Consider the following 17,354-nt stretch of genomic DNA (forward strand, 5'->3'; position numbering starts at 1 on the left):
TTGGAGCAACTGATACTTAATAGTAACGACACGAATGAACTCGATGTTCAATATTATTTAGGCATGAATGTGAAATGATTTTGTATATCTTTCATCTCAATCGCGCAACAAATCCATGGCTAAGTCGATGTACTACATCAAGAAACACCAAAAAATAGAGAGTTATTTCATTTAATAAATCGAAAATCATGTATACACGAAAAATTATAATATGACTACTTCATTTACATCGTCAACAAGCCAAGCCCCTGAAATGGCGATGTCATGAAACCACTTCTAAGTGTCCGAGATAATCCTTTGAGCTATCATGTGGCTGGCTCTGAAAAAAATAGAGAACATGTTAAAAGAAGCATATACGAGTTAGTATAATGTACTTCTCAGTCTCAGTCACGAAGAGCATCCTCTCCTCCTCCGCCCTAGAGAACTCTACCTCTTCCATCCCTAGGACTGTCCCCTCCTCGTGGCTTGCCACTCCTCCGTCAAGGGGATCACCACCTCCTCAAGGCTTACCACCTCATCCATCCTCTCCTCCTCTTTGACATTTGAACTAGTTAATGATTATGTAATTAGATTTTAAATTATATATAATATAAATCATAAATATATAACACTCACATGATGGTTTCGAGGAAAGCCAAAAACCATTTTCCATATGAACATCTGTCCGCTAGGGATACTCGTCAATGATGTATCCGAGGATAGCGTGTCTTTTCTCGCCTAGCAAAGCGGTTACCCAATAGAGGGACAGTCCCATATACTCAGATCTAAAATATATACAGTTAATATATATAAAATATTTTAATGCTAACTATGTCAAACATTTACTTGTACAGTCAGGGACAATCCATTGGTATCATACTTATGCACGGACCCCTTGGGTTGTCAGTGTGATCTGGTGAAGACGTGTACGATATTTTTAAAATATCTCCGACCCCACGGATTGTTGTTGAAGGCTGTCCGCTAAAAGTACAAATCGCAAGTGCACGGGTCGCTTACAAGTAATACAATGGACCTTTTGAGTCCGAGTTGATCACTAGAAGAGTGTTTTTTCAATTATGCAATTGATTCAAATTAGCGATAGAGACACAAACAATTAAATTCTTTGAAATTAGAAATAAAACAAAAATACTTCTAGGTTTAAATTTAATTAACAATTATGAAAGTGAAAATGTTCTAAATTTTAGATAGGTTGGGATTTATGATTTCACCTGACTGTCATTTCATTAATATCTCAATAAACCAAAAATGTAAATTACCAAGTGAAACTAACCCTAATTGATTTTCTTTGTCTACTATATCTCTATGTCGATAAAAACGCAACCAACCGCATTAAATTGTAATGAAAATAACTTAATGGGTCACCTAGGGTTAGGAGTGTATCTCTATATCCTAAAACAACCTAGGGCATTAATTACTTTGGTCTAGAAAATACAACCATGTTTCAGTAATTACACAAACCACCTAACCCAATCATCTATTGGCCAAACAAATGATGGAAATGTAAACACAATAAAAAAAATTTACTCAAGAACAATAGCACCTTAGCATTAAATGGTAAATATATTGATATTAATGAAACTTAGGTCAAGTTACATCATAAATCCCAACTATAAACGCTTGGCCATTATTATGTAAGGGATAGAACATGGAGAATGTGATGAAATACATTACAAAATGAAGGACCTAATGAAAAGATACAAAATGAAAGAAGAAACATTTCCCTTAAAGGTATTCTTGAAAAAAAAAATGGGGTTGAAATCTTGAATCTTTCCTTGAACTCCAAAATCTTGGTTTGAATCTTCTCATTTTCTCGTTTCTTCTTTGTCTCCACAAGGCTACAGTTTATTCAAGATGAAAAAGAATTGTGAGAAATGGTGTTTAAAAATGATAAAAATCATCCCAGTCAAATTACAAGAAACCCCTAAAAAAATTAAAATGTGCGCACAGAAACAACAAGGCTGTATGAGGCTTATTTTCAAGGACAGGGGACGATGCTTCTATCACAGTTGATTGACATAATTAGGGGGCATGACCAAATGTTGGACAAATTGAAGCTAGAACTGGTCTATATCACTGAGAGTGTGGTGTAGTGTTATCACAAGAAGACTGCAATCGACCTCTTCCATTTGGAGATCGTCGACGATATCGATGTCTTTGATAAGTGTGTTTTTACACACTTATTTAATATCTAAATATGATTATTATTCATGAGATGAGTGGAATTCTACTTACTATTAGGTAATATTTGTTTTTGTAGGCAAAAAATCACTCAAGGTAATTGAACAAGGCCAAAGGAAGGAAAAACGAATAAAAATGGACAAAAATCATGATTTTGGGGAATAAAATGTACAACTCAGAAAGTTCAAGGACTCAAGTTGCAAATTATGAGGGGCTTGATTGAATTTTTTTTTCAAAATTTAAGGACTAAATTGGATGAAACCAAAGTTGGAGAACCTGGCGTGCAATTATTTGAGAACAAACAGTCGGTTCTAGGTACCATCACCAGATGCTTCATCACCTGTAATTTTTAGTTGATTGAGTCGGCCCAGAACCGACTGTTTGTTCTCAAAGAATTGCACGCCAGGTCCTCCAACTTTTAGTCGATTGAGTCTTCCCTGAAAAAATTAAAATGGATAGTCGATTGAGTCGGCCTAGAACTGACTGTTTGTTCTCATCAATTATCTCACCGGGAATGGCGAGAAATTGCCATTTCCAAAGAAATTTCACTATAATCCATTATAAACTCATAAATCTATCTAAATAATGTCTTATAAACATCATATATAACAATTTAATACACAAATTCACAAACCAAATAAAATGAAAAAATCAATAGCTTAAACTCCAAAAAAACTAACATTTTTGAAGATAATGAACAATTTTGTAGTGATCGGTATTAGATAGACTGTGAGGATGTTGAGCTCGATTGGACCCCAACTGTAAACATGTGATTTTTTACTTCTCCTTTCTTTGATTGTGGAAGATGGGAGTATTTTTGCAGAATGTTATCTAAAAATTTATTTTAACTTTTAATTTTATTTTTTTTAAATGGTCAATTGTGAAAATATGGCGTAGTCAAATTGCCGTTCCATGTATTTACTCCGCGGGGTTGGGTGGTGGTTAAAGAAGAGGAAAGTTAATCAAGAAAAAGCAGCGGAACAAAATTTTAGTCAACTACGTATCAATTTTTATTAACCTGTCGCATTTCAATACCCGTGAACCCTAATTTCACCTTTCTCTCAAGCCTTTAATCAATTAAAATTTGCTCATTACATTCGTGCCAAAATCGAGGTCAGTCCATTCTGGAAGATTTTTTTTTTTTCCCTTAACTAGGGTTTCTTTAATCGTGAACTGAAACCCTGGGCTTGATTTTGATTAGCTTGATTTTCGAGTAGGCTTTGAATATTTTTATTTTTGGTAATGATATTGATACGAGAGATATTCAGGTGATTAATAGGGGAAAAAAATGAGGCAGTTAAATGGATTTTGTAGTAAAAGAAGTCCCCAGCTTCGTGGGATTTTCAATGGGTTATGTGCCCTAGTTTTGATTTTGTTGTTTTACAATCGGGGAGATATTGTGAGAAACCAACTTTCGAAGCAATCGTATTCAGTATCTAAATGGAGCTCAGGCAGTGGGTTTTATTCCGGTGTGGGGAGCCAATTCGTGAATCGCAGAGAAATGGTTGAATTAAGTGCAAATTCTTCAACTGTAAATGGCTCCGATCCTAATAATTTGGATGTAAAGAAGCCTGAATTTTGTGCGGGATTGTCTGATCACAATGGCTATAGTAGTAGCTGTGAGTTCCTGAAAGCCCATCCGCAGTGCACGTCAGATGGGTTTTTTGATTACTTGAAGTTTTACTATTGTGATTGCGGTGAGAGCGCATGGGCATTTCTAGTGTTGGGTACTTGGCTTGCTGCATTGTTCTATCTTTTAGGCAACACTGCGGCTGATTACTTTTGCTGTTCTTTGGAAAAGCTTTCGACTCTTTTGAAGCTATCTCCTACTGTTGCTGGTGTAACTCTGCTTCCACTTGGAAATGGCGCTCCAGATGTGTTTGCAAGCATTGCTGCTTTTGTAGGTACTGGCACGGGAGATGTGGGCCTTAATAGTGTATTAGGAGGGGCAGTGTTTGTTACTTGCATTGTTGTTGGGGCTGTTTCCCTATGTATAGCAGATAAGGACATTAAGATCGACAAGAAGTGCTTTATAAGGGATATTCTATTTTTTATGCTTGCCCTTGCGTCTCTGTTTTGGATCTTGATTGTCGGTGAAGTGACTGTTGGTGCTGCCATTGCATTTACATCGATTTATGTTCTGTATTCCTTTGCTGTGGCTGCCAATGAGATTTTGAGGGAACAGGCCCAGAGGTTGAAACTGGACGCTGTTACTCCTTTGCTTCCTGTAAGAGGAAGTGTGTTTTCTCATGGAAATCTAGATGAGGAACCCTTATTCAGCTCATTGCTTGACATTGAGACTGAAAGTGTTGGAGTCCAGTCCCATGGTTCCCTACCTCAGTGGATGTGGGCTTCTAATGTAGCAATTTATTCAAACCAGGTGCTGAAGATCCCTGATGGTGACAAGTCTTTGTGGGGATGGAATGAAGAAGAGAGAGAAATTGAGCGGCCATCATTTTCTTGGTCGAAGCTATTTTCCCTTCTGGAGTTGCCTCTGACTGTACCGAGGCGGCTCACAATTCCCTTAGTCGAGGAGGAAACTTGGTCAAAGCCATGTGCTATGGGCTGTGCTTTACTGGCTCCGATTCTTCTTGCTTGTTTGTGGAGTTCACAAGACAACGTGGGTTCTCAAAGCAGAATAGCTGCGTATATCATCGGCGTCTCAGTTGGAAGCACCCTTTGTGTTCTTACATATAAGCACACAAGGCCAGATCGTCCACCTCAGAAATTCTTACTTCCATGGGTTATAGGAGGATTTGTGATGAGTATCATTTGGTTTTACATGATTGCAAATGAGCTTGTTGCTCTACTTGTGGGATTTGGTGTGGTTCTAGGTGTCAATCCCTCCATCCTTGGGTTAACTGTATTGGCTTGGGGAAACTCGATGGGTGATTTGGTTTCAAACGTTGCTTTGTCAATGAATGGTGGGGATGGCGTACAGATTGCAATGTCTGGATGTTATGCGGGTCCTATGTTCAACACGCTCATTGGATTGGGCATATCAATGCTTCTGGGAGCCTGGTCTGAGAAACCTGGTCCCTTTGTACTCCCTCAAGATAGAAGCTTGTATTTCACCTTGGGATTTCTCGTTTCAGGAATTATTTGGGCACTCATTGTTTTACCTAGAAATAACATGCGTCCGAGCAAGATTCTTGGAGCAGGACTAGTTGCCATATATTTGATATTTCTCACTTTCAGGGTGGGCTCTGCTATGGGAATGTTTTCATTAGCTGGCTTTAGGTGATATCATGTACTGTTAAAATGTACATTCAGAGATTACTTGACCCACGAAAATTGAAATTGTCATGATTGATCTGCCTGTATTTATTGGAGACAAATTCTTTTGGTGGTTATATAATAGCTAGTTGTATTTAGTAATTAGTATTATATATTGTTGTGTTTGAAGATGACAGGTCTTATGGACAATTGATAAAGTGGGTGGCTTCTTGTTCGTATTGATTTAACCAAGTTATTATTCATCAGTTTGTTCACTGTCTTGCCATCTTCTCATATTATCACTCTTGGCGTGGGTTTTTTTATGAGGGTAACGTCTATAAGTTATGCATGCAACATTGGAAGTATTATTACATGAAGCTAATGCTGGCACTGTTTTAGACCTTTTAGTGTGATGTGATGAAGCTAATTTTGGCACGTGAATTTTGATGATTGAATTCATTTTTGCACAAGTTTTTGTTTGTCCCCTGACATATTGTTGCAAATGCTTCCTTTCTTTTTAGTTAATCATTTTAATGGATATGTGATCCTCTCTAACAACTTTAAAATTTTTCCTTCAGATGGTTCAACATGGCAACATCATGCAAATGTTATGGGTTCAAATCTCACCATCAAACATTTATTGAATTGTGTATGTGTTAGGCTTTGATGTGAAAGAAATGAACCCCATTTACCGTGAGAGTGCATGTTGAAGATTAGATTTGAATGATATATATGTGGTTCTCTCTAAGCACTTAAGCTTTTAGATCAAATGGTTGAATGCTAGGTCCATTGATAGCATTTCCTTCTCAATATAACTTGCTGAAGCTGAGGTTTTCATATCATTGATGTCCTTGTTGCATTCGTTGTTATCGATGTTGTGGTATCTTGCGAGTAAAGTCAACTACATTAGGTCTTCAATTTAATCCAATTTAATATTCGAAAATTTGATAAAATTCATGCAATGAATATTTCCTTTTTGACATGCCTCTGCTGTTATGCATTTACCTATACTTTCTTAATTCTATGCATTTGATGCTTTCACTGATCATCTGGCACTGGAGAAGAAAGATATTCATTCTATTTTGTGGGATTAGACAACAAAGTATAATGCACATGGCAAGAGGTTTTTTTTTTTTTTACTGGGGTTGATGATTATGCATATTTGAAAAATACCTTCAACAGATCAGCATACAGGAAATTTTGTCTGCTATAAGGATAAAGAATGCTGTAAATCAATGTTTTAATTTAAATACCTTCTTCCAGTTGCCTTAATTCCTTCTGTTGGACTCTAGTCCCTATGGCTCAAAGGACCACTGCAAATAGAAAGCCAACTTCATTCCTAGTCCGACGGTGAGTTGAAATTGTTTGCTGTCGACTTGTGTTTTTGTGTGTGCACGTGTGTGGTGGGGGACAAGAAGAAGACTCCTCCACACCGAGGATCTCGGGATATCAGAAACATTTGGATTGCAAGACTTTGTTGATTCTGTTGTTCGTAAACTTCTCTTGTTATGTTCCGCTACATTTCATTACTTTGAGATGTTTAAAGATTTTGCCTTTTGCCTTTTGTCTTTCTGCGGCTATCTTGTCCCGGTTGTCAAAGAAGTGCAACGGGCTGAATTTGTTGGTTGTGATGGATCTTTGCTATTACATCTGTTTCCTGAGGAGAAACAGTGTTCGAGGGGAAGCATCTGTGGGTATTTAAACGTTTGTATTGACTACCAAATTTATATTCCTATTTCATAATTAAGTTATTAAGAGCTTGCGTGAGAAAATTTATTTGAAAAGCGAATTATTATTATTATTATTATTTTTAAAATTTTTTTTGAAGAATGTGTTGTTGAAAATGAGAGTAAAAACTTAACTTTCAAATAGTACTAAATGTATAATTTTGTTTTAATTAGGTTGCTTTGCTTCCATAGCTTCATAAATGAAAATATAAATGTAGCAGTTGACTTTAATATGTGTTCAGATCAGATTGATTTGTGCCATGTTAACACCCATATTACTTTTATGTTTAGCAAGCCAACAAATTTAGTTATCCAATTGTGAGAAAATGAAATTTGCTTAGAATATTTTAACCTATGTTTGTTGGTACCTAAAGATTGAAACATGTCCTTGTAGACCTTTCTTCTAAATATTGTTCTTAATTTTGAGATTAAGTTGGTGCTTAGTGCATCGAATTATGGTACGAGAACGGAAAAATACATGACCCACGCCCAATTTTCATAGTCTTTGGTGAGCCAAACATATTATGATTTCCCTATCTCCAAATAATTCCAAAAACCCATCATCTGTTCGGATTGCAGGCTGGACCTGCATGAAGTCGGATCGCTAATAATTGTAGGTTAGTCATACGGTGGTGAATATTAGAAGGAAAAAATTTTTAGGAGATGAAACTTTTTTCATGCGATAGTGAGGAGTTCTTGACGATATTGAGTTGGAATACTTTAACTATTGAGTTAAGTGGGTCATTTTATCGTCCAGAAATAACCAAATTGAACCATGAAAATGTAACCACTTCTTTTTTATTTTTATTTTTATTATTATTTTTTTAAATAGGTGAGACAGACAGCTTCTCTTGTGGGCATGGCCAAAAAAGGATTTCTCTTCCATGAAAAAATAATTTAGCCCCGTTACCTGAAAATGAAAATGAGGGGTATTTTTTAGAAAAATGAGTGGTTGAAAAAGAAAGAAAATTTTTTGATTTACGTGTAATATTATTTTATGAAAGATTGTGTAGTTAAAAATAGAAGAGAAAAAAATAAAATGTAATTTAATTTAATTTAGTGAGTACCAAACAGGAGCTTAACTTATTGGAGAAAGAGAGCAGGAAATTGCGTGATTGGATTTAGGCCCCGTTTGGTAGAGATTTTTTGCCCCAAAAAATTGATTTTTTGACCGTTATTTTACTATTCAAACCGTAATTTTTGATTTCTTCTCTCACATGTGGACCCCACTTTTCTTCTAACGGTCAAAAAATCAATTCTCAAAATCTCTACCAAACGGGCCCTTACTTCTTTCACAAGCACCAACCTCAACATCCTCTCTCTCTCTCTCAAATTTCCAAAATTTTGCTGAAATCGCGTTTTTCAAAGTTGATGGTATTTTTATTTTATTTTTTTCCTGAGGTGAAATTGATACAGAGTTCAAATATGTAATTTAGAGTGTGTTTGATCCACATTTAAAAAAATATATATATATTTTTAATAATAATTTGACATTATTTCAATTACATATTTTTCAATAAAATAATATTATATGTAAATTCAAATTTTTTTTTTAACCACAAATTTTTTATTAATATTCTTGTTGAAATGACGTGCCTCGAACAAGGGCTTAATCAATACAAGATTTTTATTGTTTTTCCCCTGACTATGATGTTTTATTCGACGGGTTTGTTGACTGCTGTATTGATTGGATTTGAAGAATCATTGAAGGTGAGGATTACTGTAGTAAATTTTCTAGGGTTTTTTTGGGCTTTTTTCATTTCTGTAGCTCAATTTGAAAATGAAGAATTTTAGAAATTGAAGGACGAGAATAAGGAATGCTTGTAACAAAATGAGAGAAATTTGTAACAAACTGAGAGATGACTAATTGAATGATAATTCGGTGCTGTATATAGAGCTAGAGATCTTTGAAAAAAATGAGACCGAGACAATCTTGTAGCACTTTCAAATTATGAGTACCCAAAAAACGCGATTTTCCGAGCTTACAATTACTAAATGAGATTGTATCATTTATTTATTTTTATTGTATTAAGTTGTATTGAATTATATTTTCATATGTACATAATTTTGACGTTTTAGAGCATTTACATATTGATTAAAAAATTGTTAATATTATTTAATTAAGTATTAATAAATGATTTCGTTATTGTGATCGTCGATGGTCAACAATTAGTGATCATTCTAGCTCACCAAGATACGCGAATCCATCACTATTTGTATGTACTTTTGGTGTGAACCCGCGTAGCAACAACGAGTACAAAATCCACACGAGATCAAAATCAATTTTCAAGAACGCCAAAGATTCAAGATTTTGGATTTAATCCAAAAACTACGAACCAAGCAACCAATAAAATAGAGTTCATCGACCTCTTAATCATACAATGATTGAATCACACCTGAATCTGTGAACGACACAAGATCGTTAATCTTGATAAATTCGAATTGTTCAATTAAGAACAAGAAAAGTAAAAGCAAAACAGCCCATTGTATAATTCTCTCAAAATATCAAAGTTGTCCATATGAAATCTTAAAAGCTTGATTAAAACAGAAAAAATGTTCAAAATATGGTAAAAATATTAAAAAATTAGAGTTTCTAATGGAAATATGAAACTCGTGTGGAAAACGAAATTTTTTCCCTGAATTTATACAGTGCGACTGCATGGTGTTATTCCATGCGGTTGTATGGAACATCTACTCCCTGCACGGTTGCTTTCGAGTTGGAGCCAAGCGACCGCATGACTTGTGCTACTATGCGGTTGCATAGTAGCCACTTTAAGTCCCTCCGTTCCACCTTCAACGTTCAACATGTAACTTGATCTTTATCTCGCGAACTTCAACATTTTGAGCTACATAGCTTGAATAAGTATTTGTGTGGCCTTGTTGGCTCGAATTGAACTCGAATCTTGGTCTTGGCCTCTTGTTAACATTCATCAAGTCCTTGATTTTATGCTTGGCAATGCTGGACGGATAGGGCCACGTGGTCCTATACGTCCAGTTCGCTGAAAATGGCGCTCCCTATTGTGGGTTCGGTGCGCCAATTAGGCTCCCTGTTTGAGCATAATTATATTTTTTGACCTATCTCGGATCATATCAACTTTGCTAGTCCATAGTTGTACATTTCTTGACCCCATGTGGGAAATTTCCACATCCATCATTGTCAATATTATTATCTATGGTAAGAGCATGAATCTAAACATTCAAAACCAACCCAACTCTTAATGTCACGTTTTTACCCTTCAACAGATGTAATGCGAAATAATTCCCTGTAATTGTAATATCAATCAAGTTTTTGTTAGAAAAATTTGCTCCTCTCTTTTTAATTCACAGTGAAGATTTCATTTTTTGGAGATATGCGAGTAGAAGCCCCTCGAGACATAACCCAGTGGTGCAAAGGATAGGAGTGCGCTTATTTCACACCTTACTGGTAGCCGCAGTGTGGGGGTTCGATTTCTGAGATATGGAATTGGACTCCTTGTAGGCGCAGTATACAAGCAGCTCTTGTTCCTTGGTCTGTTGAGGTACATCCTGCGATTTACCTTCCTTACAAAGCTCTAGGAGCGGGATGGTGGGACCTTCAAAATTGGGGTTCAACATTTTTTTTTTTTTTTTATATGCGAGTAGAAATTGAATGTCTACCTACCTTCACATCATAATGTCCTAGAAGAGCAATTAAGGTTCACTCCTAGAGTAGATGGTAGCATAATTCTCTAATAGTTTGTTTGAAGTGTTTTTTGAAAAATTAAAACGAAATTTGGATAATTATATAAGAATATTTCTTTTAATTAAAAGAGATAGCCAAAAAAAAAAAAAAAAAAAACACTACCCAGTGTCACATCCTCTAAGACTTTTTCGAAAGAGAAAATTCTTTTTAAAAATTAATTTTCGAATACTAATTAAGGTACTTCGAAGAACTTGTTCTATAAGAAGTATAAACAACAACATAAGCACTGTCCATCCACCTCTCTTACAAAGCTCTAGGGACGAGACGGTAGATGCCTTCAAGGTTAGGGTTCAACCTTTAAAAACATAAGCACTGTCAAATAGGCCTTAAGCCTTGTTTGGTTTAATTAAAAATTAAATTTTTAGTAGATTGTAATAAGAGTTGGTAAAATATGTTATTGAAAAGTTGATAAAAAATTGTAAAATTTTATTAAATGTGCGATTAAATATGAGTTTGAAACAAATATATATATGACTAAATCTTCCCGTTTAAAAGAAAATGATATAAACTATGTATTTATTTTTAATAGTTCCCATATTTATTACTCATTGAACAACTTGCTGAACCCCGTCCAGATACAACCTTCCCTCTATATTATTGCAATTATACATGCAGGTCGTCTTCACAAAGTGAACCACTCAAAAATTGTTGAACGTGGCAGGAAAAGATTAAATAAAATAAATCTAAATATTGATTTTTTTGGCATTATGTCGGGACAAAGTAGTAAACTATTGAAACCCATTACCCAAAAAATCCCCAAAAGTCTACAAACCAATAAAAATCATAAACGTCACCCAATAGGAAAACTTTTGTGGGTCACTCAACTTCTAGGTTTGCATATGACTTCGATTTGCTTCAACTTGATCACCAAACCTATATTTTTGTTGCAATTTTACCATTCATATGTGACTTGACATGTGAATTAAGATTGACAATCTTGTGGAGCCACCTAAAAACTGGCTAATACGATTTAGAATTCTCAAGCTCGTTTTTAACTAAGACCAACTTGATTGCAAGTTTCGTAGAGTCAGTTTGCGAGCAAGTTTATGGGTTTCACGAGCCTAGAAAAGTTCAAGGTAGCTCGGCTCAAACCCATTATTATACCTATTAGACCTCCTACTAAATCAATCCCTTGTATTTTTTTTTCTTGGAGGCCTTGTCCTTTTTATTTATGACGAAATTGGTTCTTGCTTCACGTAGCTACTTTGACTCAGCTATTAGTTGTTACCATTTTCCAAGAAATTGTAAAACTTGGAGACAGTATTCGCTTTTGGTTTACAAGATCATGATAAATATTGAGTAGACTAAACCATGTGATCAAATTGAACAAGAAGTACAAAATTTGTGACGAAATTGAAATAAATTAAAGTTGAGTGACCTCTAGTGCTATTTCCACAACTCCCGCACCCATCCAACAAAAACAAGAAACGTGGCCCAATATAGACCCTCCAACTCCAATTTCTGAGCTCATTTCATTATCTTTATATTGATGTACAAGAATATTCACTCACTTGTTTCCTTCCCAGCTCCACAGTCTCCGCGGTCTCTGGAGGTAAGAGGTTCCATCAATGGCGTTTCCTTCTCTCTTCTTTTTTTCTCTATTTCTCCTCCCCTCAGTACTCTCATCGGACGGCCAAGAAACATTCATCATCCACGTAGCGAAATCTGCCAAGCCCCATATTTTCTCCACCCACCATCACTGGTACTCCTCCATCGTCCGATCTGTTCACACCCCACATCACCCTTCAAAGATTCTCTATACCTACAGTCGCGCAGTGCAGGGATTTTCGGCTCGGCTCACTGCTGACCAAGCCGCCAAGATCGGCCTTGTGCGTGGGGTTCTATCTGTAATACCTGACAAGCGCCAGTATTTACATACTACTCATACTCCAAGCTTTCTTGGCCTGGAGGATTCTTTTGGGCTCTGGCCGAATTCTGATTATGCTGATGATGTGATTGTTGGCATGCTCGATACTGGGATTTGGCCAGAGCGGCCGAGTTTTTCCGATGAAGGGCTATCCCCGGTTCCGGCCAATTGGAAAGGGACTTGTGTTGTAACCCCGGATTTCCCAGCAACGGCTTGCAACAAGAAAATTATCGGAGCCCGAGCTTTTTATTCAGGCTATGAAGCTTCACGAGGTACAACAATGGAGGAGTCTAATGAGTCGAAGTCTCCAAGGGATACAGAAGGCCATGGAACTCACACTGCATCAACAGCAGCTGGATCGAGAGTGGCGAACGCTAGCCTTTTCGGATATGCGAAAGGGGAAGCTAGAGGAATGGCTATAAAGGCTAGAATAGCTGTGTATAAAATTTGCTGGTCATTCGGTTGTTACAATTCGGATATATTAGCGGCAATGGATCAAGCTATTGAAGATGGTGTTCATGTGATTTCGCTTTCAGTTGGTGCTAATGGGCATCCTCCACTGTACGATCATGATTCGATTGCCATAGGAGCTTTCGGTGCAGCCGAACATGGTATTGTTGTGTCGTGTTCTGCAGGTAATTCCGGCCCTGATCCGTATACTGCGGTTAATGTTGCTCCTTGGATTTTGACGGTCGGTGCTTCCACTCTAGACCGGGAGTTTCCGGCTGATGTTATTCTTGGGGATGGGAGGATTTATAGTGGTGTTTCGTTGTACTCCGGGAAAGATCTAGGAGATGAGTTGCTGCCATTGGTTTATGCTGCGGACTGTGGAAGTAGATATTGCTATTCAGGTAGTCTGGATTCTGCGAAAGTTGCAGGGAAAATTGTGATCTGCGATCGCGGAGGTAACGCCAGAGTTGAAAAAGGAAATGCTGTACATGTGGCCGGTGGGGGCGGAATGATAATGGCGAATTTAGATGATACTGGTGAAGAACTTCTGGCGGACGCTCATTTTATCCCGGCAACGATGGTGGGACAGATCGCCGGTGACAAAATCCGAGCTTATGCGCGCTCTGATCCATCGCCAACTGCCACTATTAAGTTCAGGGGGACCGTTATCAGTCGCTCGCCGCCAGCACCTCGTGTTGCATCATTCTCGAGCCGTGGTCCGAATTACCGGACGACAGAGATTCTCAAACCTGACGTAATTGCACCTGGAGTGAACATTCTTGCTGGATGGACGGGGTTAATTGGCCCAACAGATTTAGAGACTGACAAAAGAAGGGTTGACTTCAATATCATTTCGGGCACTTCAATGTCATGTCCTCACGTCAGTGGCTTAGCCGCCCTGCTGCGGAAGGCCTATCCCGAGTGGTCGCCGGCTGCAATCAAATCAGCTTTAATGACAACGGCCTACAACTTGGATAACTCTGGTAGCATTATTACTGACCTTGCAACCGGAGATGAGACGACTCCATTTGTTTACGGGTCGGGTCATGTCGACCCTAACCGAGCATTGGATCCCGGGTTGGTTTACGACTTAGGTTTGAGTGATTATATCGGATTCTTGTGCTCAATTGGGTATGATTCAAGAAGGATTTCTGTTTTCACAACTGCTTCAGTGGATTGTGATGCAAATAGTTTGGAAACTCCTGGAAACCTTAATTACCCTTCATTTTCAGTGGTTCTCAATGGTGAAAACGGTGTGGTTAAGTACAAGAGAGTGGTTAAGAATGTTGGGAAACAAGCGAATGCCGTATACGAGGTAAAAGTAAATGCTCCGTTGAATGTGGAGGTGAGTGTTTCTCCGAGTAAGTTGGCATTCAGTGAGGAGAGCGATACACTAACTTACGAGGTTACATTTAAGAGTGGCGGTGTTGGAGTGAAGGAATTTGGCAGCAGTCCAAAGGCGGCGTTTGGATCGATTGAGTGGTATGATGGTGTCCACCGCGTCAGGAGCCCGATTGCGGTGTCCTGGCGTTTGAGTTCCACGGCATCGATGTGATCTAGTTGTTGGAATTTGCACTTTCATTCTCTTTCATCAGCTCTTGTAAAATAAGTGGCATCAAGAATGAGTATTTGTGTTTGAAATGATAATCCTCTGCGGGTTTACAATATTTCTTCTGCCAAAGTTTGATGGGAAACTTATAATTATTGGTAGAAGGGGCAAATACGGAGGAAGTGGAAGAAGCTCTAGCAGTAGCAAGCGATAATATACTTCTGAATTGCAATTTTTCACTTATTTTCCTGCTTTGTGTACATATTTGAAATGCTTTATGCACTTCACCATTGGTGTGTTTTACATGCCAAGGACTTTAATGATGTGAAATCATATGCTTTATATTTATATTGTTCGAGAGTTCATTGTTAGCATAGAGAAACTACACGAGTCTTCTACCAGTGAGCTGCCTTGCAGCGGATGTGATACCGTCCATACTTACCGGAGTTCCCATTCGCTAATATCTGCAAACAAACAACATTCTAATAAGCTCAGAACGGAGTCAATAGCTTCTGAAATTGCACAGAGCTGAATAAAAGCTATACCTAGCGGGTGCAAACTTGGCGTGATTTAAGCCACTGGCTGATGCAGTGAAAATGGCGGGCGTGGTACGGAAGAAATAATCGAAAACCAATACGAAAATTCCGAACAAATAAATAGAGGTGCAGATGACAAAAAATGGTTCTTTCTTGTAGAAGATCACTATGAGAAGGTCTTTTTGAATTAAAATTTTCTTCATTATATTAAGAAAAATATATTAGCTAACCTTCAAAATGAAAACTCAGACCATATTCTCTCATAAGACCTATCAAACATTCGAATTCAAATAAGCTTGCACAAGAGAGACTCTTTACTGAAAGCCCAAGAACAACTAATCAAGAGGGGAGTGAATTGGTTATTTGAAACTTTTTCGAAAATAAGTTCAATTTTAAACAAATACCAATTAAAATAATAAGAAGCAAGATATCATAATAATAATAATAAGAGGAAGGGAAAAGAGAGTGCAAACGATGTAATAAGGAAGTTCGATCCAATCAACGATCTACGTCCCCTGTTACCAAGTACTCCGTCACGAGCAAAGCCTTTTCCACTATATTTGATTGATTTATGGTGCAATCCAACCTTTACAAAGTTTTCGGTGACTTACAACCAAGGAGCACTGATCCTTTTACACCGTTGAGATTTTCGGAACCTCAACACGACCCACAATCCAACACAAGATAGTTGAGATTACAAATATAAGCTTCTCCCTTAATGAATGATATAACTAAGTTTGAATACAAGAGAAGAGTAGGTAAACACTTTTAATAGATAGCAAAGAAGATAGCTCAAGTGTTTTGATTGAAAACTCTTATTGATGTATCAAGTTTTGATCACTCAAGAGTATCTCAATGAATAAATTGATCTTATGAGAAGATTTGAAAATAATAAATGCCTCACTTAATACTCAATAGGATTAGTTTGAATTATGCAAGAGACGGAGGTATTTATAGCTAGCAAACGGACCAACCGGACGAGCAGAACCGGACGTCCGGTATCCTATCGTTATTTTGGTCAGAATTTAGAACGATCATATTTTTGCCCGTTAGACAAAAACTACCCTACCGAACGTCCGGTAGGGGTACCGGATCGTCCGGTACGATAGAGTTTGGTCCATTTCCTTTCTTTTATCATTTTAGCAAATGTAATTTTGTAAAGGATGTTTCTTGCACGATATTTCCAAGGTAAGTAATACTTTTGAGATTTTCAAAAATTTTCGTGAAAATATTTTTATATTGTGATTTTGTCATGCGTAAAATCAAACTTGAGCTATTTGTGATTCTTTGCCAAGTATCGAAAATGTTTTACCTTTACATATGATTTACAAAATGTCTAAGTGTCTTGCTGAGCATGTTTGGAAGTAATTTGACCTTTATCTTGATTTTCATTGATGTGTCATCTCTCGAGTTTGATTGACTCAACCTTGTTTGATCAATTTTGCTTCCATGTTAATTATGTAGTTCACTTGATCCTGCACTTTGTGTCTTCAATTTTATTTCAATATTCTCTATAGACACTCGAACTCAATTTGTTAGAGATGAACTAAATATGTTTGTGATAATCAAAAAAGAGATGTTGAACATAGGTCAACAATTTCCTCCTTTTTGATTATGACAAACACGATGATTTAGAATATTGAAATTAAACAAATTGATAAAGAATGAGGTTACATATTATTTCCGCTATCAAAGGTTTACTTCCCGTTTAACATGTAATATATTCCCCCTGTCAACATGCAATGTAAATTTCATCTAGTAAAATCAAATCATCTATTCTTTCAAGCACTTTCAACATGCAATATATATTTCATCTAGTAAAAACATCTAAACTTTCAAGCACGTTCAACATGCAATATATATTTCATATTTCATCAAATCATCTAAACTTTCTTCCCCCTTTGTCATAAGCAAAAAGAAAGTAATACCATATGAACCAGCTAGGTTTGAGGAAAGTGACAAAAAAATGGGAACATCGTACGAAAAATTAAGAAACAAAACATAAACTACGGCTCCGGAGGAGGTGAAAATCGCGCATAGAAACTGGCAAAGAAGGTGTCCTGCCGGGCCTGCATCTTTTCCTGATGGGCCAATATGGCGCCTCGCTGGT

General features: G+C 37.1%; 2 protein-coding genes across 2 annotated transcripts; both read left to right on the forward strand.

Moving 5' to 3' along the window:
- The first annotated feature begins 3,138 nt into the window (after positions 1-3,138).
- Positions 3,139-5,629, forward strand: LOC111387765 (cation/calcium exchanger 4-like). Its single transcript, XM_023012348.1, has one exon. It carries the CDS (start codon positions 3,467-3,469, stop codon positions 5,420-5,422), a length of 1,956 nt encoding a protein of 651 aa, XP_022868116.1. The 5' UTR covers positions 3,139-3,466; the 3' UTR covers positions 5,423-5,629.
- Positions 5,630-12,322: 6,693 nt separating this feature from the next.
- On the forward strand, positions 12,323-15,060 carry LOC111387773 (subtilisin-like protease SBT1.4). Its single transcript, XM_023012362.1, has one exon. It carries the CDS (start codon positions 12,411-12,413, stop codon positions 14,712-14,714), a length of 2,304 nt encoding a protein of 767 aa, XP_022868130.1. The 5' UTR covers positions 12,323-12,410; the 3' UTR covers positions 14,715-15,060.
- Positions 15,061-17,354: the final 2,294 nt, after the last annotated feature.

Source organism: Olea europaea, unplaced genomic scaffold, assembly GCF_002742605.1.
Source record: "Olea europaea var. sylvestris unplaced genomic scaffold, O_europaea_v1 scaffold424, whole genome shotgun sequence".
NCBI classification, from domain to species: domain Eukaryota; kingdom Viridiplantae; phylum Streptophyta; class Magnoliopsida; order Lamiales; family Oleaceae; genus Olea; species Olea europaea.

Bases quoted from the DNA above. Each gene is read 5' to 3' on its own strand.
- LOC111387765 (XM_023012348.1), top strand. From the start codon at position 3,467: ATGAGGCAGTTAAATGGATTTTGTAGTAAAAGAAGTCCCCAGCTTCGT.
- LOC111387773 (XM_023012362.1), top strand. From the start codon at position 12,411: ATGGCGTTTCCTTCTCTCTTCTTTTTTTCTCTATTTCTCCTCCCCTCA.